The sequence below is a fragment of the Falco rusticolus genome, chromosome 11, assembly GCF_015220075.1.
Source record: "Falco rusticolus isolate bFalRus1 chromosome 11, bFalRus1.pri, whole genome shotgun sequence".
NCBI classification, from domain to species: domain Eukaryota; kingdom Metazoa; phylum Chordata; class Aves; order Falconiformes; family Falconidae; genus Falco; species Falco rusticolus.
Window position 1 is genome coordinate 30,386,704 of NC_051197.1, and position 24,125 is coordinate 30,410,828.

At 36.8% G+C, this 24,125-nt stretch overlaps 1 protein-coding gene across 7 annotated transcripts in view; it reads right to left on the reverse strand.

Annotated features, from left to right (window-relative positions):
• Positions 1–24,125, reverse strand: part of RABGAP1L (RAB GTPase activating protein 1 like) — a 262,694-nt gene that overhangs the window by 229,849 nt on the left and 8,720 nt on the right. For all 7 annotated transcript variants that reach the window (XM_037404169.1, XM_037404168.1, XM_037404172.1 and 4 more), the window contains 5 exons: positions 6,480–6,647; positions 5,019–5,211; positions 2,973–3,183; positions 1,368–1,542; positions 406–566 (listed from right to left, as the gene is read on the reverse strand). In XM_037404169.1, coding sequence (XP_037260066.1) covers positions 406–566; positions 1,368–1,542; positions 2,973–3,183; positions 5,019–5,211; positions 6,480–6,614 — 875 coding nt within the window. In that variant the 5' untranslated portion in view covers positions 6,615–6,647. The remainder of the gene's footprint in view (positions 1–405; positions 567–1,367; positions 1,543–2,972; positions 3,184–5,018; positions 5,212–6,479; positions 6,648–24,125) is intronic.

Sequence of the window (24,125 nt, forward strand, 5' to 3'; positions counted from 1 at the left end):
GAATTCATTAGCCTAGACTAAGAAGAAACAACTCGGTGCGGGGGGTGGGCAGGGAAGAGAGACCACTAGACTGTATATCTCAAGACAACTGGTTTGACTAAAGTTTTTAACAGACTTCCTACTATCTTATTTCCATACACACACGCCTATCTTGAGCACCCCTAAAAGAAAGCATGTATTTAAAAGAAAATAACTTAAAAAGGGTATCCTGATTTTTAACCTTTTTACAGAAAAGATACAGAGAAGAAAACTGTAAAAGCAAAGAAACAGCTTCGTTTCTATAACAAGGCTACTTATGAAAAGAGGCCAAATCAATTTTACTGCAACATAGTAGCTGTGCATTCTGCAAGTAGCTATATGTTTTTTTCAAATAGATTTATACTTTTCCTTTTCCATTTAAATTACCTAAAGTTTCCTTTCCCATCGTCTTCTTTAACTTCTAAGGAAACACTGAAAGTGTACACATCACTATCTGGAGTAGGAAGAACAAAGTCCTTAACATGATCAGATGCTTGTTTGGAAGAACGTTTGAACGCTGTTGAAAAACTGTATAAAATTCGGCTGACCTGCAGAAATGCAAAAGAATTAAAAGTTTTATCAAAACTAGAAGTATCTTTGATGGCATATTGTGACATCTTTTTGAAGGTCATAAAATTACTGCCACTTAGCTCTTATAACACACAAAGTATGCCTCATATCACACAGATCACATATAACACATTAGATTGGGTGCTTCACAACCAAGCAAATTCAGTAACATCATCTCCTATTTCCATTTGTGTCACATTCACTGCTCATGCAATATATATTAATTTACTGAGCAAGACTAGGAATGCAACTCATTAGAGGAGCTGAATAATGTACTTTTCAGGTTTTGTATTTAATAACACAGCTTACAGCTTCCTCCCACAGATGTCAAACAAAAAGGCAATTTCTTCTCTTTCAACCTCAATTTTTCCACCCTAGAAAATCCTTTTCTCCCAAACTATCACATCGTCTTCCTAAAATACCTAAGGCAGTACTGTAAAATGATTCTGTCTAACTTACGAGGTCTACACTGCAACTTTATTCTGAAACCTACCCAAATGAGGCCTGAAAAACAGAATATTTGTCTTAAACTTAGGCTTTCTACATCTTCCCATTATGGTGCACTTTGGACTTTATTTTTATTTTTATTATTGAAATACTAAAAAAAAATAATAAGTTATATCAAATATTCATGTACGACTAGCTGCACATTTCTGTGAAACTCATTATAGATGTGTTAACGTATTTTTCAATATATACCATTTCTGTATCTGGAATAATTTCTTAAAACACTGCTTGTATCCTTGTTACCAGTGGGTGGTACAGCATTTAATACTTACTGCTTCTTTAATCTCACAGGAGAAAACATGAATCTGGAACTCTTCTGTTCCACAGCTGCTTTCAGTAAATGCAAAACAGTCACTCTCTGAAGTCCCATTCTGTCCACGCACACAAAACAACACCTTATAGATTGGAAAAGAGGCTATCTCCATGTTGCTTGATTGATCTATTATTCTGTCAAGGAAAGGAACAGGGAATATCAAAGAGAAAGGTCAGTAAAATAAACAGGCCTACCTAAAAGGCTTTCCTCCGATTAGATAAACAAATCTCTAACCTGTAATGACTACTAAATTCAAGTACACAAGATGGGCAGTAGGAACAGAAATGTCAAGCTTCCCAAATTTAAGATGTAAATGTTTTTGTAAACTTTTAAAGGCAAGAAAAGCCCAGAGAGGATTCAGCATATTGCCATACTGGTGGGACATGTTAAACAGAAACCCACATGACAAGTGTTCAGATAAAAGGAACGGAAGCACTCCTCAAAGATGACCCTAGTGTCATTTGAACTGTGTGATGGAGTGTGTTATGCCACACAAGGATTCACCTTTACAGCTCTGTTCAGATTCTTAGGCAGTCCTTTGCTTAATAATGTTCTCTGCAATTAGAGATCAAAGGAATCTGCAGTTTCACTTGCAAAACAACCTTCTTGAATGGCCACAATGGCTATAAAAATAGGTATGACACACCTAACATCTTGTGTCTATGTGACAGTTGCCAGTGTAAAAGTATGCAGTGTAATTTCCTAATTCAAATAAAATATTGCAATAATGTCAAACAAAACATTGAATTGGGTCCAAAGAGCAAAATGGAAGAAAATAGTACATGTGCTTCAAGGTCCTTCTGTCTTTACGCACAACATAATAGTCAACACATGGGCAGAGCAAAGGAAAGGAAGGAAATCTAACCATATCCTTCAGATATCTCAGTATCAGAGTTTAAAAATAAAAATTAAAATCTTGAATATTGAAATGCTTCCTACTTCTGGATGCAAGACTGCTACAGATGCACCTTCAGTGCACCCTCATTAACAGTCCTTGACACTCTCATCACTAATTAAAAGACCCTTCTCATACGGAACAAGTAAGTGTTTTCTAGTATCTAGAGACCATCAGCATACACATCTTGAGGCAGACAGGTGAGACTTGGCTTTAATGTCACAACGTCTGGGACAGAGATTAGCATCGCATGTCCTCAAGATGTATGGAAGAGTCTAAAATGGAAATTTCTTCAGTTGTCCCAAGACTAGCAGGACTACTACTGTCTCAACATATTTACCTTGGAAGAGATTACTGACTAGGGAGGCTGGGAGAAAACAGTCATCAGCTCTCCCTTCCCAGTCTCTCTCTTATCATCACGTTTGAACAGATGCAGGTAGAAAGACATGCTTTTATTGACACTGTACGGCAACTGTTACCACCACCTATGTACTGCATGATAAATTTGAGCATGCATTTTGTTGCTTCAGAGGAATTCCTCAAAAATACTGTCTTCAGCAAGAACTTCAGGCACAACTCCAGTGATTCTACTTCCCCATGCAAATAACCAAGTCAAAATCCGTTTTTCATGTGTCTGTGCAAGTAACAAAAGAAACATTTGTATGTTACCTTACAGAGCCTTCTGGAATGTTTGGAACATAAAGTGTTACAGGTAAAGGGGCCTGACTTGAGGATTTCATGTTTGCCATGGCACGTAGAGCTTCTGGTTCATTTCGAGGGGCAGACACCTTCGTGCAACCTAAATAAGTCAGTTTGTTAAACAATACGCTGTCCTCTTCCAGGGGTTCACTAGGAGAAGATGGCCTTGGTGCAGAGATTTCTGAAAATTAAGAAACCACTTCTTTAACCATTTGCTTTCATTTTTACACATTGTTTTCTGAATGAGTTCCATAGCAAAATCTCCCACTTTTTCTGAGAATGGACATGGGAGTCAAAAGTCCAGCCCCAGTAGTAAGAAATCCATTTAGCAGCATAATAGTAACATTAAACCTAATACATGTTTCCAAGTAAGGCACAGGGACAAATTGCCTTTTGATTCTTTTCAGCAATGCTAGAACACAATTTTTCTTTGAGCTGCATTCCCCAGATGTTCTTTTCTTTAGTTTGCTTATAGCTCCTTTCAATTCCTACTCATCATTCTGCATAAAGATGCCCTGAATTCTCTGCCATGTTTTTGCAGCTTGTGTAGAATTATTAAATGTGGTTCACATTCCTGGGATAGCTACATCAAATGCATGAAACCATCAGGGAGCTGAAGAGAAGAAAAAGGATATCTGTTTGTTCCTCTACTCAGAAGAGAGGTGCTCTTTTTCCACTATCACACTACTATGGAGATGGGCAATCTTGACAGAGCTTTTGCAAGTTTTTCTGTTCTTGTTAGTTTTGGTGGGGCCTTTTAAAGCACTCTGACATTTGAGAAACGAGAAGAGGTGGAAGAAAAATTTCTTAAGTACAGAATCAAAGTAATCTAGGTTGGAAAAGGCCTCTAGAGGTCATCTAGCTTTAACTCCTGCTCAAAGACAGATCAGTTTAGATTAGGGCTAGTTTCAAAACTGGATCAGGTTTCTTGGGGCCCAGTCCAGCTGAGTTTTGGTATCTCCAAAGATGGACATTCCAAACCTCTCTAAGCAATCTGCCCTGTTATTTCTATTTCTTATTAGTATACCCAGTATTTCCATGATACTTAAATCATAAAGGCTACAAAATCTAGTTATTCCTATTGTGGGGGGAGGGAGGTATCTCCAAGTACTTCTACGTTCATTCAAGATAAGGGTTGTGTTCTGTTTCCAAACAGGGAGCCAGTAAGGTAAGTTTCTCAAAAATACAGCATACACTTAATTACAAGATGGGCGTTTCCATTATGTGTAAACTGTCTACCTTATTCTACTACAAATTTTTTTTTTGTTTTACTTCCCAAACAGATGCTATGGGAATTAACTGACACAATGCCATAGAAGTGCTCTGCATACTGCTGAGGGAACAAGAATTCTAATTCAAAGCCCACAGAGATGGACACAGCCTTGTATTCCTAATATATGTATTTTTTTAAAAAGATACAGTGTATTTTACATAAAACATATACAATACAGTTTATATAAAAAATTTCTAGTCCTCCCTTCTTCATCAGAGCTTCAAATACCACAAAAGTACCACAATCATTCCTAGCAAATATCAAATCTAAAGGTGTCCTTACTGATACCTGGCGATAGAACCAGAGCTGAAAAATTTATCAGTTTGCTCAGGGTGTATTTCATTGGCAGGTAGTACTGTCAGTGATCACTGCCCTGAAACTTCCAATACTCCATCAGTAGCACTTCTACCTCAACTGTAGTCCATTCAGCAAGTCGCACAATACTTAGTGCTAATTCCTCTATGGCTGGAAACAAAATAAAAATTATCTTGACCAAAACAAAGCTGCACAGGGTATCAACCCAATGATAATCTATTCCTGTCTATGATCCTCAACTAAATCAGGAAATGAGAGAAGGCCTCAGGGTATTCTCCAGTACAGTTTTGGAATGAAGCTCCAGAATGCTTTACATTCATTTTAAGGTTAATTGAAACTGCATAAAGAAAAAAACTGCCATATATGACTGAGGGGGAAAGCACTTCAGCAGTACCTGTAGACTGAGGGGGAAAGCACTTCAGCAGTACCTGTAGTAGAAGGGTCTAAAACAAGGTGCAAAGATGGCTGATTTGTTTGATCTGCTGACCCATCTCCAGCTACTTGGCTATTTCCATCACTGAAGCCTTCTCGAAGAGCAGTGAAATTGTTCTGATTTTTTTCAGAATCTCTCAGTATTTCTCCCATTGCCTTCTCCAGCTGATCATCTCCATTCGAAAATACCTATAAGCAGAAAGAGGTGACGTTTTTTAAAGGTATTTGTAGTTTCAATATTATTTTTCAAACATATAGTCTTACTCACTGCAAAAGTTAAGAAACTTTGCTGAACAAGACAACAAGAATTAACAAAATTAAACTAAATATAATACAATGTACCGTCTCATTACAGGCAATGCATATATTCTCACTGCTAATCCAACAACTATCCACCTAAAAACTGCAGACCTCTCTTAAAATAACAGATTTGTGTGTTCAAATCCTCCATTCAAAACAAAGATCAACATACTTTGTTATAGATCAGTCTTAAAGAAAATTATTTCTTAGTCATATCCAATCCATTTCAGTGGTTTCACCAATCGACCCACAGGGAGGTGTGCAAGTCTATGGCAAGAAAGTGGTGAGACACATTCCCCAGGAAAAAGAAAAAAAAAAAACAAACCACAAAAAACCCAATCTTTCACAAGTGCTAGCTTTTCAGAACAAAAAACCCCATGGCCAATAATGAAGTTGCATCATGGATTCTAGTCCCAGCTCACCTGCATCTTTCCAGACGTTATTACTAAAGAAGCAGCTAGTGTTTAACATAGAAAGAAAACATCAGTTATAAATTACTGCCAAAGAGTTATGCAATGACAGACTAAATACTTATTGTCATTTCAAGGGGAACAAACTCCTATTGTTCCAAGTGGACCAAAACCTTTAAATCAGCTACTGCAACCGAAGCAGGAAAAACTGTAAACAACCAATCAGCTGTCATCCAGACAGTAAAATATTCTGCTATTTAGAGGTTAAAAGCTTTTAGAAGAGATCTTAGTCATTCCTAGAGCAGCACTATGCAGGAAAACTAAATTAAAAAAGAAAACCAAGACCCTCTGTGGTCTATTTCTATGCAGTTTAATTACATGCTTTTAAGGTAACAACATGCAGAGTCTCTGACCATTAAACCAAGAATACTTCCCAAGCTTTAAAAGAACGAGCTTCAGATTAAAAGAACTTCTTAGTCCTTCACTAATGTATAAATTTACAGAACACCAACAAAGCTGACCCCTGAAGAAGTTATTAAAAGAAAAACTGTACTCGCGCTTTTGGATATATTTGCTTAATCAGAACAGTTAATTTCGCTGGTAATCAGCAAGGACAAAAATTACTTAGACAAAAGTCTAAGTCTCCTCAAGCACACACAAGTATCTTTAATTAAATATTAAAAAGAAGGCGCAATCTTTTGATCAATACAAATCTTACTACACATTTAAAATATAGCAATAGTAAACCTTTAGCTGAGGTTTTTCATCTTTTCCAGGTGTGTCCTCGGATTGCTGATGAACCAGGCCAAATTCTTCATTAATTAATGTGGGCACACTTTCAAGAATCCTACTGGCTTTACTAAATGATGCTTTGACTTCCATTGCAGATCAGTATTCTCTTCCTGCCTCAATCACCTAACAAAGAAGGAAAAATATTAAATAATTAGTTTTAAAGCTGTAAATATTATGTTAACAGGTGTAATACAAAGTTACTGTAGAATAATATAATACTTAGTTTTACATGAATGCATTATACTATATTCCTCAACCTCTGATTTCATTGGTATAAGGCTTTTTTTTTTTTTAAATAGGAACTATGATTTTTAGGGTGTGTGTTTAAAAATCCTATGATTTAACAGTAGTGACTGTTTGTGTATAGATAACACATGAGGAAGTTCACCTCAGAGCTTCACTTCCCCCATTTTTCATCTTCCATACTCTGCTCCCTCTGTGTCCTTAATTCCTGCCCTTTGTTCTCCCTCATACAGACATATTTCTTACCCAGAGTGTCACGCAGGTTGTGTGAAGTTAGGGATTACCTGAAGACTAATTTTCCAAAAACTGCATATCAAAGTGTATGCCCTCCACATGAAAACACATTTAGCAAACAATTATGCTGGAGTAGTTTTTAGCATTCTTTATATTTCTAGGTGATACTAAACCACAATCACATCCTTCTCAGCAAACTTCTGTGAAACCGCCTGCAACAGAGCTAAAATTAACCACACCACTTAAAAAAAAAAAAAAATTACAAATAGTATGGAAACCAAGAACATGTTTCCCCTTGTTTTCATAGCAAAATACTACATCTAGAAACAAAAAAAAAAGAGGGCAGAATAATAGTCAGCCTATTATGAGTTCATATAAAAATACAAAACCAAAACCATTCCTAGCACTTCAGAATGAGGACAGCTACTGTTGGTATCCACAAAATAAAGACAGTATCACCTATGTTAACTCAGAATGTCTTCCCTGATTTCCTTAGGAGAATGAAGAACACTGTGTTAAATTTTTCCTATCTTAAATGGATCTATGTTTTTATATCTTCTGTGTCAAAAAAGAGAAAATATATTTTCAGACAGACTTCAGAAATAGCATGCGCTTCCAGATATGGTCTATTTCCATTTCAGTTTCCTGAAAAATACTGCCTGAGTGCTGAGATTTATTGTGCTTAAAACTCAAGAGTTCAGAAGAGTCACATAAAGCACAGGGGGAAACAAACTGCTATTGTCACCTTTGCCAAGCTGAAGAGTGCCCCTTTGCCAAGCTGAAGAGTGCCCAAGGAGGGGCAGCTCAACCAAACGGCTGTTGTGACTGGTGAACAAGGATAGGTTTAGCTTCACACCACCTTTCACAGCAGCACCAAGATGCATAATTGTGCCATGCTTGCTTCTAAGTTACAGTTCCAAAAACACCAAGAGATCAAGAAAAGCATGCAAATTTAGGTCTAGCTATAGGGAACCACAAAAACTTCACATAAAACAGACATGCACATGCTCCACCATCTGAACAGGCATTACTTAACATGCTAGCCACCAGAGGCAGTTTAGCAACAACTTCAGACCAAAAAACAAGTGTTGGAAATAGACTACTTTTGATACAAAAAATATTTTTTGTTTCTTTTGAAACTGCAGTCAACATGCTCTTCGGAAGATGGCTTCTCCTCACCATTTAAACATGCGACTCTGCAAAAAGACTTTTCCCTCTCCCTAACCTAACCACAATTTTACCCATCAACCCAATGAGGGTATTATATATAGAAATCCCAGAACACCTAAAAAAACTCAGGTTCTTCAGATAACTGACTTGAATAGCATAAGCACTTGTTACAAGATTCACATTAAAAAAAAAACACCACACTAAACCACAGCTACTCAGAGAGTGATTACAAATTTGGATTAGCAGTTCAGCCCTCTGTTGTCTTTCATATCTCCAGATTAATTCACAAGTGTGAATATTTTTCAGACAGATGACAATCTGAGCTCCACCCAAGCCTAGGTAACGGATTCACCACTAAGATAAGTTCTGTTTCAGTTTTTTTAAAAGCATCTTTACTTAAAAAGATCTTTCTGGCAAAAGAAACAATTTTAATACAGGAAATTTTAAGCGTGTTATAAACAGTTTATTAACCCCATGTACTTTTTAACAAATGTTATGTTGTAAAAATGTTCCTGAAAAGTTTGTGTATTATTTGCAATAAACAGCAAGTCTAGCTCAAAATCAACACTAATTTAAAACTAAATTTCAATATAAAAGTGAAGGTCCACTCTTAGAGAACTCTTTGAAGGCAACAAGGGGACGTAAAGTTATGCTCCCCAAATACAGCATATCCTCCTGAGTAATCATTAGCTCTGCAGTCACCACTGTCGGAGAAAACAGTGGAGGGTGACTGTCAGTAACATCAGGAGCAAAGATCTAGTCTAGTACAAACCTCTCTCCCTCCCACCCTATACCTACTATTGCTGGACTTACTGAAGATTGTAAGGATGAAGCCCCATCACTACTTCTAGCACCTCTGCAGAAAGGAGTGATCACAAGATATGCTATTTTGACAATTTATTGTGTTTAAATCTATTTTTTGTGCTTACTTATGGGAGAATAACACAAGAACACCAATGTAAGATGGTTCTACTATATTATTAAAAGACAAACACAAACTGCTAGCATTAGCTTATCTCTCTTCTTTCTTCAGCAAAGTAAGAACTGACAGGCACACCGTGAACTAGGCACAGGTTTTTGTAGCAATATTTTTATAATAAAACCAAGGGAAATGTAACATTTGTAAAGCCAAAGAAAATTATGATAATGCAACTAGAGAAGCACACTGATGTACAAAACATTTGTTCTTGCCCTACGTGAATAAAGGCAGCTTAAGAGAGTATTTACTTCCTATATTTTAATCTGAAAGACAAAGGAAATATTATAAACATGAGATGACTGCAAGGAGCTTCTCATTCAGATCAGATACTTAAAAGCATACCAAACATACTCTTGCAATTACATTTGAGTTGCAAGGTCTCTAATATCCTTAAGTGTCTTTCAAGCTTGTCTTTGCAATCAGCTTCAAGGACCACATCCAGTGAAGACACATACCTTTTCCATACACAACTGTGTCAGCTGAATAAATTACCACCCCAGAACAGCTAATTCCAGCTTTTCATTCCAGCCTACTCCAACCTGCCATCAGCGTTATTCACGTAAATGCCCTCCATCCCACTACAGTCAAAACAAAGCCACAATAGTTTCAGTTTAATAGCAGAACACCAACAAAACAGGTCAGACATCCAGGAAGCAAACACCTCAACCAGAAGAATGCAGTTCTAGTTCTGCCCTCTAGGTCACACACAGTACAGTTACAAGAACCAGCCTACAAACTGCTCGGGTCTTCTACTAAGACAACCTCGATGTCCATGCTGGAGAACTTGCCATATGATAAATTAATACCAGTGCTCTAAATCGTTCATGGAAAATGTATATACTAAAAATGAAAATCACAGTGAACAGACGGTTCATTTCCTCCCCCATTCTAGTCACATGCTATTTAGAAAGCAAAAGCTTTATGCACAATATCTTATGATCAGGCTTTGATCAAAAATAGTTTGTCTCTGGCATTCAAAACTAAGAACCAAAAATCATGATCAAGTCACTTTTCTTATTAAACAACTTGAGTAAAGATCATGTTAGAGTTTTAGGATATAACTGTGAGTGTCAGGAAGATTATTGAGATTTATACCATCTTAAGTAGTATACTACTTGGATGGAAAAAGTTTCTGGCTTTATGTTACAAAGGTACATGATCTAATGTTCAGCTAAGCATTTTTGAGGAAAAGCCGTAAAAAGAATAAAAATCTCTCTGAAAGAATCAGGCATTAAGGTTATTTGGGGAAGAGAAGTTAGAACATCTGAAGGGTGTTTTTTTTCAATTAAGAAGAGGCATGTGCATTCTGGACTTTCCAGTCACCTCCAGTCAGTACATGGTTATGTCATTTCCCTTCTGTTGTTAGCTTTAGTCCTCTTGAGAACTTACTCCTTTTTTACTCATTACTGAGTTACATGCTTGAACTCCCTTTCTTCCTACAAAAGGTAAAGAACAAATGACAGTGTCACCTCCTAGACATGTGCAAACCCTAAGAACAGATCCCCTCTCCTAAACTCATCAATAAGTCTCATTTTTTTGACGAAAAGTTGAAAGTTAAGAATGTAAGGATTTATTCTTGATGGCAATACTCAGAACATATTAGACAGTTGTACAGCATACAATCGTGTTTATTCTCTGTTAACCCCTGACAATCCTGGAGCTGAATACTTTCTCAGAATACTGATGAAAGAGGTTTAGCATTTGCTAAAGTTACTGGGAGGGCAGTAACCAGCAGCGACAGGCTAACAGTCAGGAACAGGAAAGTCAGCAAACATAATGCACTTCAGCTACTTTTGCATGAAGTCCAGCAGCTTACTTTAAGCTTCTAGTGCAGTTTAGTTCCAAATGAGCAAATGGGACCAAGTTGTGAATACACCTTCTGTTCCGCTAACACTGCTCCAAGGACTGAAACCTCAGACCAGATGGTAACTTCCCAGACCACCAGAGCCAAGGGTCAGAATTGCTTTTCCAACAACGCCTTCACAAAGATGACAACAAATTGTGCTTTGAAAGGTACAGTAAGAAATATGGGGAAGTAGGTACTACTACCGCAAGAAAGCTATTTCTACAAAAGAAGTTATCTTGAACAGTTATGTTCTTCCCTATAGAGAAGCCAGTTTTTCCTCCACACTTTGATGAACAATACCACACAGAAAACAAATTCAGAAACCCAGCAACAAATACGCAGCAGTAATTTTTTTTAAACTCAGCTAAATAAGGCCTACTATGACAAAAGGATTAAAATTTTGAAAAGTAACCATTTCAGAGAAGACATTTTGACAAACTGATGTTCAGATCAAAGGATTCTGAAGATACAAAGTAATTAGACTAACCTAGTTTTAAAAGGGGAACGCGGTGAATCTTGGTCTGAAAAGTATCTTAAGCTGTAGGGATATTACAATGACTGAAGAAAAGCTGTTGCTTTCTGTGAGCTTTGGTCAAGTTATTTAATCGCTCCGCTCCGCTGTACTTCAGTTCCCAATTTTTTTCTTACACAAAATCCTGGATTAAAAACTAAGCCATACTACTTGAAATAAACGTGTTTCAGGGACAAAGATTGGAACTTACTATACAAACAAACAGCACTAAGCTTTAAGAGGCCCAAACCTAGCAGCTTTCCCACTTAATTCCAGAAAGGCATTCCAGGTTTGCTGCAGCTCCCTTTAGGAAGTTAGCCTGAGTGGCTGAAGAACAATAGAACATAAAGAACAGCAATCCTGGAAGACCCAGGTGGACTCAGCACTTAATCAGAGTAAAGGGCACCGGACAGAAATGTTCCTAATTTCTTCCCTTCCTAACTCTTCTATGTATTCTGTATTGAATCCAGACTTGCAGAAACACATCACGTACACAAACAGGTAGGTAGGGATCTATGTCCTGTATCTCCATGGGACTGCTGGGCAGAGTAGCTCAGGACAGGGCATGGCTGGCAACACAGTCACTGTCACAGGAGAAAAAGAATCATAAGGTAGAGCCAGCCACTGGCAGCCACTTTGCAGACCTGATAGATGAAAAAACTTCCTCATCAAGCTGGTCCCCAAAAAGTAAATACCAATTTTTACATAAACCGGTCTTCTAAAGCAGTTACCAGACATTTTTGGGTTTACTTCCAGTTTGTGTTCAACAGATATTTCAAAAGTTACTGCTCAAGTTCACTGTTGGTTTGGGAAAAAAAAGAAAAAAAATATTTACATTTTGTTTCAGCACTATAACCAACAAAAAAAAAACCAAAAAAACTTTGACAAAAGGTAGAGCTACGAAAAGAAAATAAACATGCAAGATAAATGTTGATCTGTTTTCAGTAAGCAATAAGAAACATGTTTTAAAAGGAAGCTTCTTGCCTGCTTGAAAGAAGGGAATCAAGAGCTGGCTAATTCCTACTTTCTTTTATCAGACAAACAAAAATCAAGTCCTGTATTAAAGACAGGCTTTCAAAGCCATATAGTTTGCTTCATGATCTCAAACCCCAAATAACATACTGGGAAATAAGTTCTACCTATTTCCTCTTTCTGAAGAGGAAGGTCCAACACAGATATGCAGAGATTCATCCTCTGCTAACAGATGTCTGAAGTACAAATGTACACTGAAAAGTTTGGGTTGTTTCCTTTTTTTGAGCTACACAATACAACGCATGACAGCAAACAGAGCTTTACGCTAACTGAACTTGCAGATGCTACATGACTCAGATCTCTAGTTTGCTGAAGTGATGTGGTTACAGTCTAAATTACTACTTCAGGAACAGGACACTGGACAGACAGTGACAGTTATACACACACATAACTAAGTGTCAACTACAGCACCTTACTTTTAAGAAGTGTGTTAAAACTATGTGTTACTATAGCTCTCATCCCATGACTTGCTAACTTTAATGAGTGGCATACAGAGCTCTCACCCCTATGTGCTTGCTAACATTAATGAGAGGCATACCTTCCCCAGAAAGCTAACAAATGCTTCAAACACACAAAGCTTTACCTTTTCAATGCTTTTTCACTAAAAGGCTGAACAACCTTATAAAATTCCTTATTATATCGTATATCGAAGCAATACAGCTAATCATCTTCCCCAAAACCTTTTTCTCTATTGATTGAGTGGACACATAGGCAAAAGAAAATCCTAGGTGTCACAAAATCAATTTGTTTAAAGCTCACTGATAAAAGCAGCACTATAATTGTATCCTTAATCACAACTTCTCATTGGGCAATCTTTCTATAAGAAGCTACGTCTCTATGTTCATGCTGTTGTTTTACGACCCATAAATTGTTTCCTAGTGTCTTATCTCTGGGAGTGAAAGCGTTACTGATAAGGTTTCCCAAGATTAAAATCAACCTAATACAGAGAGATGACTGCTATATATTGTAAAATACATATATGTATATGCACATAAAAATACCTGTAATTTGCAGGAAAGCTACGTTAAGAACAAAAGTCTTTCCAAAGGTTAAAAAAAAAAAATTAAAACCAAAAATAAAACAAAACCCCCACAACTAGAAAGTACCCACAAAGCTTATTTTGGCAACATTGTTTCCTCTGTGAAAGCAAACATCTACTATGTAGGCAACAGCAAATAATTAGTCCCTCCATGAGCAAATTGTTTTTAATTGTTGTACCGGGTGCCTAGATACGGAGGTTTTGCAGGCTGTTTTTACCCATCAATCTTACAGCCAATGAATAACAATTTAAGGAAAAGAGAATCAAGAGGGAACTACATAAACAAGAAAATGTCTCCTCTCCTTCAAAAACATACTACATCCACATATTCTCAAATAAATTGTAACCAGCACTTTTTAAACACATTGCATTATGAATACCGAGATATTTACTATAAAGCAGAGAAACAGCTTTCCTGACTCGAATCTCTGGATTATGTTCATAAACCACTGAACCACTCCAAACTATGAATCTTTGTGATGTTTAAGTCGCTCAGGGAAAAATACTATTTTCATTTATCTTAACTTTTGAGATCATCAGGATGAAGAATCCTTCTAGAGGAATGGTAGGCATGTGGTTGGTACTTAACTGGAGAATGGCTCCGACAAGCAAGTGGCTGACAGTACAGCCAAACAGAGAAGCATCATCTCCTCTTCAAATCACTGCAAGTCAAAAGCATGAAAGAAGATGAAAAGCAAAAACAAACCCACTGCTCTGAACCCCTAAAATTAACATATTGGGTGGAAGAAGCATGGTGAACACTAGATGAAATACCGGCCCAGATAAGTGAGAGTATCAGGTAAGCTGCTAGCTACAAAAGGTAGCCTTCCATCAAGTTGGGTACTTGTTTGGGTTTTTTTTTTCCCCTCCTCCATTTGTGCAGTTTGAGCAAGTAAGAGTCATGAAGAATAAGCTACACCCTAGACAAAACAGTTAAAAATAAGGTTGGGGGGGATTCTTTTCAACAATTATTTAAACAATTATTCAGGCCTAAGATTTGTCTACACACAGAAGTTAGTGGTGTAAGGAGACATCAGTTGAAGAACAAATTACACTAGCATACATGCCACTTCCTGACACATACTAATTTATTCTGCTTACAAGTATAATTCATGCTAGCTAATCCAATTAGTGTTTAACCAATTTAAGGAAATACATTTTATTTTCTGCCAATTAAAAGAAAAAAAATGTTTTTCCTGCTTATCTCCTTCCAAAAAGTACAACTCAGAACTAAGTAAATAAGAAGGCTTCTGCTACATCTCTAGAGATGTCACCAGTCTTCATGTGTATCTTATTAAAAATAAAAATAAGTAATAATAAAAATCGCAGTTACATGTCAAGTTCTGGCAAACAGGTTTACTCTGAAGCCTACCACCATTTCAAACAACTAGCTTAAGCAGAGTAGCTCTTTCCGCCCCAAGGATAAAGCAAACAATGCAAATAAAACAACTCTAGCACCCCTTTACTCTGTTTCCCTGTCATCAGCTACACACTAACAGTTCAGATTCTTGAGCCAGTAATTAATTTTTTACTTTGGAAAATAAAAAGTAGCAACAAAGAGCATCCAACTTTTCATGGCTGGAGCTTAACAAATTTGGGTTTCATATTTCTCTTTCATTGCTACATGATGCTTGCAGGCAGCACTCAAATTGAAACTGAGCACCAGATGATTTACTGAACTGTATGTACAGTCACTCGCTCAAAAATAATGACCTATATTCCAGAGGAAAGCACTCGCCTAGGACAACGATTGTTTTAAAGAGATTATTTCATGGTTTATTCCTTAATAGTAAAAATAACAGTGTTGGTCTAATTTAGCCAACAGAACAACCTCTCTCCATTAAATATATTGAATATTTCAACCAGGTATTTTCATCACAAGCTCTTATCTCCAGTAAGAATTACATGATGTAAAGCAAAAGAGACCATACGGAACAGCAGTATGACACAATGCAGTAGTGACCCTGGGTGCCAATCTTTCTCCTTGCCAAACAAGGGCCTTATAAAGTATCACTTCAGACATAAGTGAAACAAAAAAATCTTGATTCATTGCCTGGCACAAACTACTTTCAGAGCCAGTAACATCAGTATTCTGGCATTGAGGAACACAAAGTTATGACAATTGTTATCTTAAGATTAATGCGACATGCATTTGGGGAATATAAGGTTTTGCAGATTTAGCCTGAAATCAGGACATTTTGTTCATAACCACAGCAGCTGCCTTTATACTGCTAACCACAAACAATGAGATTGCTATTTCTCAAAAACTGTTAAACTGTAGTCAGTCCAGCTCTGCGTTGTGGGATGGACTAGACAAAATGGTTTATGTTCTCTTCTAATCTCATTTTCTTTAGATATTTTTCTTAATATTGTCTTTCATTCTAGCAGTTGTCAAAGGCAATCATGAGTTGTAAATGAATAACCACACCACATGTGGTGGTTATTCATTCACAGGTTTTCCAAAATCATAAGGACTATGAGTTTTGAACTGAGAGCCATCTAGACTAGTTTTTCTATCAAAACTGTAGAGTTTCAACAGTGCCCCAGATAATTTATAAGGAAGAAAAACATTTCCTTAATAATATTAAACAAAACCAAGTTCTTGCTAAAAATAAATACTTCCACACACATTATATGCTTAAAAACCTTTAAGATCTAAGCTATAAAATTGTTGCTTGAAAATGTAAATGTTTAGATATAACATGAAAAGATGGAGAGTGAAATCACAGCTATTTTAAAAAATAGGATTAACTGAAAGTGAAACCTCCTTAAAGTTAACTGCTTGAAATTGAGAAATTTAGAAAGGTATACCTGGCAATCAAACACCACAACAAATGACTCTCTTTATAACTGCCATCGCTTAGCCCTGTGGATGATGAGGTGTTATGGTTCAACTAGCATTCTAATTTTTATTTGACCAATAAATTCTTAACAGCCTCTGCATGTTGGAACTAATCTGATGAAAGTCCACATCCCAGGGCAAGTTTTTATAAATATATTCTGCGATGCAGCTTTACTGATAATTTCAAAGGCCTTGATAGGTTTTAGAAAATGGAGAATGAAACTTCATACAAGACAATAAAACCATTTCCTCAATAGAAGGATGATCTTCCATTGGTAAGAACAGGTCAGTATGCAATCAGATATAGCTGGTACTGATACACCATTCTAATTGCATTAGAATAAAAAAAAAAAAAAAAAAAAAAATTCCTTAACTTTGTTTTTTCCATTTAAAGTCTGAAGAACCAAACAATTTGTTCACGTCATTGATGAAGAGGAGAAAAACAAGGTTTGGCCTCAACATGCAGATCACTGTTAAAAGTTTTCTGAAGTACCTAAACTATTCTAGGAGCAAGTATGAGATGTGTGCATGAAAGTTTCTTAAAAGACACATACCAAAGAACAATGTGTCTGTAAAACAGAAATTTTTTTTGTCCCCTCTAATGACAATGTGTTCTTTGAGAAGATTTCTCTGTGTGATCAACTTCACTAATCAAATTATTCCAAATCAATTCTGGAATTCAAGGAAGAACTACTGCTTGGAAAAGCAGCATGAAAAAAATCAACTAACCCCTATACAAAAACCTATTCATTCAATTCATAAACTATTCAGAGTATTTTGTAATCCTGACAAAAAAATTACTTGACCTAAAGGAAGTATCCTTCAAAGCTGTATGATTGACTATCTGGGGGGGTGGGCTGGGGGGTGAAATCATCCGAAGAAACATGTTCCTATTGCATTACCTGAAGTTACTTTTAAATTCTAAGCCAAGGATGGTCTGTGTGCGTGTGTGTATATAATCTCACACTAACAAACTGCATACAACCTTGATTTTCAGAAGATTCTATGCATAATGTTCCCTTCCAAAACATTTTTCACACCAAGACCTGAAAAGCTTAAGTACTTCTTAAGCTCAGTGCTCCCTCCACAGACTGCGTGAAAAGGGGAACGGAAAAGAGAATACACATGCCCTTTTTCCAAGGCACAATTTCTCCTCTCTTCACCCCAGACATCCATAATGATGAGAATTTATTTTTCCTCCTAAAGGCTTAAAGGAACAAATAACTATTAAAAAAAAAAAAAAAGTAAAATCCCATGTAATCAAGAGACAGGTATGATCTTTTGCTCACTCTGTTTAACATTCTTGTTTTTAGAATTCCTTTAAACAGCAAACAAGTACATCTCAAGGTATTACAGAAGAGACTCATAAAAAGCCATCTTTTACAATGATTACAAGAAAAAAGGTTTTCTATAGATAAATTAATCTGGGCTGCCACAGAAAGTTTTTGTTAAGTTATCAAATTTGGTAAGTAGAATTGCTTTAAAGGACAAATTCTACATTAAAATATCATGACAAAAAGACTTTTTAGATCTTTCTTATGGTGAAACTATCACTGAGCTCAAACAAAAACAGCTCAAAACTATTTTTTTAATAAATAAACTTAGCCCCTTGGCCAGATCACCACTATTTAGAACTTATGCACCTCATCTATTAAAATGAATGACTAATCTAGAGCAATCTATAAAAATCACAGAATAAACTCCTGCTGGGGAAACGTATCTAAAACAATACAATATAGCTGCTTATATCATCACCAAATATAACTGAAAAGATCTTGCAAAAAGCTATGACAGAACCCTCATTTTCCTGATGCATTTTCTTGTCTAACATTAACCAACAAGCTTGAAAAAAACCAAACAGCATTTATCTGCTGAGGCAGGCTATCCACACTAGCTTGAATTTTAAGTGTTATATTTCTAATTTGATAAATTCACCTGCTTGCATAAACCAAGAAATCCTGAAAAGCCAAAAGCTGTGTGTGCAATTGCAGTGCCTTATTTTAAAAAAAAAAAAAAAAAAAAAAAAAAATCACAGTTTCTCTCTCAAAGTTTAAGATGGCTATCCAAACACAAGCACACTCTACTATCAGTTTCAACAGAGATGATACACGTTGTCATTAAATGCAGATATGAACGTTTACTATCAATGTTTACATAGTAAACACTTCCACAAAACATTGCTACTTCTGGAAACAAAGGAAGGAAGTTACAGGCAGTTAATCTAAAATATAAAATTCACAGAAACATGAAGCATTATGAAAAGTCATGTTCTATAAAGTAGTTATAAAATCATACCCCTTCCACAACAGTATTTTCAGCATATTATCTTGGTCTCCATTATGGGAGAGTGGTAAATTATGAAGTCCCTAAACACAGTACAAGCTATGAAAATGAGAAACACACAGTTGAGAGTTTGCAAATATCAAAGGTGGGCTACCCCAACCAGCCTCAGAACCAAAGTGTCAGAATGGGTAATGCTGGCACCACCAGTGACAAACCCATGGCATAAGTAAATCATTTACAACACAAGGAATCCAAATCCAAAATACAAAGTGCAACCCAGAAGAGCACCAGCATTCCAACACGCATCCAAGTCAAAGCTGAGTGTCCAAGGAGCCCAACAAAGCACCTAAACCCTAACTGTGCAAAATCAAATCGACTGCTCAGCAGCCCCCGCAAACCAGATGATACTAACAGCAAATCTGCACAGTGTGAGAACGTAATCTTATTATGGCACCTCACATGATTTTTCTGGGAAACGTACAGAATAATGCAACTACTTTTTCCATACTCCACAATAAGACCCCAGGAGCTCACTTACTACCAGAAAGAACAAAAAGCAGAATCACAGAGGCCAGGAAGAGAAACTGGGAGGGTCTGCTAGAACCAGGACCACTTCTATTTGTCTTATTATACTCTTTGATCAAAAGCTAGATACTATACTACACCTCAGCCTGACCTCTTTACGGTCAGTCTGACTTTCTGATGTCTCATGATGAAAAAGAAGAAGAATCAGAAAGGGGAAGCTCTAAGGGTCAAAGGGAAATTAGCACTCAGAACAACTATGGGGAACTTTCAACTCCACATTACTCTTTTGCGGCTCGACAAAGTATTCCCCTGGACAGTTTGATCAATTCTTTCCTCTCTCCTCTCACAGCTTTTATACATCCCTATAGTAGTAAACAGTAACAATTAACTTCAAAACAATGTAAAAATCAGGTACTGACTTTTCTACTGTGCCCTTAAGTCACTTTCATGCCTTACTCTTGTTTCCTCAAAATCATTTAACAGTTATCTTCAAGAAGAATTCTAGCTAGCAGCTCCCCATTTCTTGGAAGCTTATACTGCCAACACTAATTGTTAACAATTAGGATCAAGTAGAACAGGAATCAAAATACCTTTTTATGATACAAGTGTAACTAACTCTATGAGCAAACACAAACTGCCTCTGTGAACAGAAAGGTCTAATATCTCCCAGGGCTAGTATTCACTGCATCACCTGATCTGAGTTCCAATTCAAGTTTTACTCCAAAAGCAACTGCTAGCACACACAAAAAGTTCTCTTTCAACTCCATTGCTATTTTGCACTTCAAGGCTCACAAACACTTAAATTCAACTGGAAATGTCGATACTTACACACTACAGATATTTCAGTAACATACTTAAGGTGCAGGAGATGAAAAAATGCCTTTAAAAGCTGCAACTCTTCCCACCTTCTCTGCTAAGTTTGCACAAGTATCTGGGCAGTCACACACCGAAAGAGACTGGACAGCTTAAGTGACTGACAACTAAACCCCAGAGAAAGGAAGGAGGATTAGAGCATTTCTCCAGCCAGTTCAACACTTGACTACAGAAGCACCTACGTTAGCACAATAATGCAGAGAACACAGACAAAACCGAGCAGCTAGGACTGCAGACAGCTATGGCTTACGCAGCACTGCCACCAGTAAATTACTTGTGAGAGTTCTCATTTTTTCAAAATAACAGGAAATAATGAAAGTATACACCAGTGAAACAAACCAAAACAAACTGTTCACAGAAGGGGGGGGGGGGCAGGGAACAAAACCTTTTTCTGCCACATGTATTTCAAATCCTTCAGTTTAAATCACATTATCTAATATTTGTTTCTCAATAACATGTAAAAAAAAAATCATGGTCCTATGAAAAACATATCCTTTTGCAGCATTCAAACTCTTAACAAAGGGAAATACACCAGTACCTTCTTTAAGTACAAAGAAAAAACCCACTACATTATTTGTGCAAGCTTATTTTAAAAGTTTAGCCAGTTGTTGAACTTTTCCACCTATTTCTAAATTAAAATTCTGGATCTTGTATTCTGTATCAAAATACAGAAAGACAATGCATTAGATTCAGATTAATTGCATTTTATTTTCACACTGATTTGCTTGCAAAGGCCTGAAAAACTGAAAAGACATAGCAGAGCCTTCATCCCAAGTTAAAGTTTTGGGAGGAGAATAAAGGGTTAGACATCAAAGAGAAAAAAATTAACATATAAACTTTTTCTTACTGTAATATTTGTTAGAAATACAAATATGTGTATACAATATGTGTACACAATACACAAATACATAATGGAACAGATCTCTGTATCTCAGCAAAATCATTTTATCTAATTCCACAAGAAATGCAGTAAGTTTGCATACACAATAGAAGCACAAATTAGAACCATCTTACTATGCTGAAACAGTAAATAACAAGACTCTAGATCTCTGCAAAGTACAGTAATCACATTAAAATATCTAACCTGAATTACTTTAAACCACTTTCCACAAGAGAAATTTCAGGGAGTGCACATTGCTACCGAATCTATAATCAAAATTCAAAAATACCTGGAGACATGCCAGTATGACAGCACTGTAAGGCCGTAACACCACCACATGAGTAATTGTACTGAATGAAAAAGCAATTTATTTCTACGTAACTACTTTTAAAATAAAACACTGGGGGGGGGGGGGGGAGAGGTGTGCACTTCTAGTTAACATAGAAACCAATTTACAATAAAGGGACCTATTTCCCTGAATAGTAATAAAGATTATAAAAATTAACTAAAAAATGAGTTCACACTAGAAGTCAATCCTTAGAATAAGATTCTTGGACAAAGCCTTAACTCTCACTTTTTCTTTCTAATAGGAAAAATAATGTTACTTATCAAATGCATGGAGAACCGCAACAGATCAGCGTATGCAGTTTGCTTCCTGCCTAAAAAAAGGTGGCTGTGTGTCTTAAGGTATGTGCAACAAACATGACCTAACCAGAACGTTCAGCTACACTTGAATTGAAAGTACAGCTACTTAACTTAGCTCAGCACCCTAAAAGTACAGAGGTTTAAGAATTGCTTATCACTGATAAGTAGTATAACTTCAAGACTATGCCATATCTGGAAACTAACACCATCAAATTTTGCAACACAAAACTTGCCATACTGAAGTTTTGGTGAGGAAACAAATAACTTTTATAATATATATAAAATACATATAGTGTAAGAGACATTATGACAACCATATTTCTTTGCCTGCAAGAAAAGACCAGGGATTGGTCATAAATGGTAGACTACTCAAAACTGATTTTACATTAAAAGGTTTACTACTACACAAGCTTTATAGCAAGTACTGAGAAAGGACTTTTGCTGTCAACTTACATTCACATCCATTTCATTCCTCATCCACTGACCACGACTGAACCGTTGAGCAGGTTACTTCACTTCTAAGCCCAACAGCAACACAGAATTCACACTCTGCCACTTCGCAAATGGCCTTCAAGATCCACCCTTAGATTCACTCTTAGATGCAGTCACTGAACAAAATCCTGTTCTAAATGGCAACTTACTGGTTCTTCGAAACACCTTCCACTTTTCTTTTCTTCTGCCCTTTGACCTTTTCTTTCCTATTTAAAAATTATATGCAAGACACTAGGAATTTAAGCAGTAAAGGCAGGGAGTTTACCATCGTTAGTAATAAGCTTCACTATTTAAGAGGCTGCCGGTAGCCTAATGTAAAATGAAAGATCACATTTGAAAGGCAAATGCACAGACTGCAATTGCACCATTAGCTACCATAGTTATCGAGCATTCTTTTACACAGAAATGTAAATCCACTCAAATACCTTTCTACTATATTAGAAATCAACTCAGAATTCCCAACCATGTAAAAACTATATTTCTAGTCCAAATGGATATGAGAGAGCTCTTCAGACAGAAAAGCTAGACCAGTAACATACCTGAGTTTACAACCAAAGCTGTGTCTTGGTGCTGCTTCATCAACAAAGACGCAGCACAAATCACAACACTTGCACCAATTAAGAAACCACAGGACACGTCAAGCGCATGCAGAGGGTTTAAATCAACTGAGAGCTTTGTTCCAAACTGTTTGCATAGACTGTAACTCAAGGACTCTCACCCTCGTTTTTCTCAAATAAATGAGAAACACAAAACTCACACATAACTAAAGGGTTGAATGCATACATGAAATAAATGATCCCCCACTACTCATTTAAAATGGTTCAATTTCCAAAATTTTTCTTTATTCCAATGATTTCTAAAATGGATTTATGCATTGACAGAAAAACATTAAATGAATTCCAATTGAAAGCACTTAGGTACAGACTGCATTAAGTTAAATATTTATCCATCCATCTTGCTGCTAAATTATCAACATCTCCTTTTCACCTACAATGCACAAAAAAGGGAAGGGCATACTGAAGATGTAAATTGCTACCTGGAGTTAATTATTTTAGTTATTGGGAGGGGGTGTGGTTCATTTACCTCATTGTTTTGTCTCCTTGGCACCACAGTGCAAGCTGCACTCTAAATTTTAGACAGGGCTTACCCCCTTATCACAAGAGCTTGGTAATGCTTACTGCTTGCTTTGGAGGAACTGACACCTTTTATTCAGACTTTTCATGCTGAGGTTAGAATCGTTTATTAACCAAGACTTCAAAAAATTTCAAAGTTTTACACATTTCTAGATATGAAAGTCTAAAAAGAAACCATTTTAATCTCTACTGCAGAAGCATACAGAAGGTAGATGCCAGGAGAGGCTACCTCAGAGGAACACGGAGACACAGCCTGTACACACAAGGATAGCATTAGGAAAAACCAACATCCCACCAGAGCTAAAACTGACAAAGGATGACAGGCAACAAGGATGGATTCCTGTCTCAGAGGCAAAAGGAAGGAAGAAGTGCTCTTTCTGCCCAGTGGGACAGGGGACCTGGTAACAAAGTACATGGAAAAGGCTGACATACTCAATAGCTTTTTAATCCCAGTTTTCCCTAGTGAGGTCCACCCTCAAGCCTCCCAGACCCCTGAGCCTAGTAGCAGTCTGATGGAGTAACAAATTACTCCAAAAGAGGAAGATGGAAGCACTCAAGAAAGTTGAAAATACTTTGCAAAGTCTGTGGCACTAGATGGGATACACCTGAGAATCCTGAGGGAGCTGGCCAATGCCACCAAGATACCACACTGCCACTTTTTGAAAGGCTATGAGATTAGGGGAGGTTCCTTCTGACAGGAAAAAAGGCAAACATCACACCCAGCTTCAAGAAGAGCAAGAAGAAGGATCCAGGCAGCTACAGATCAGCCAGCCTAACCTAAGTCCATGAGAGGATTATGGAGCAAGTTGTGTGGGAAACTAACTGCACTGCTAGGCTAAAAGAACAGCAACCAGCAGTACCAAGTCTGTTAACA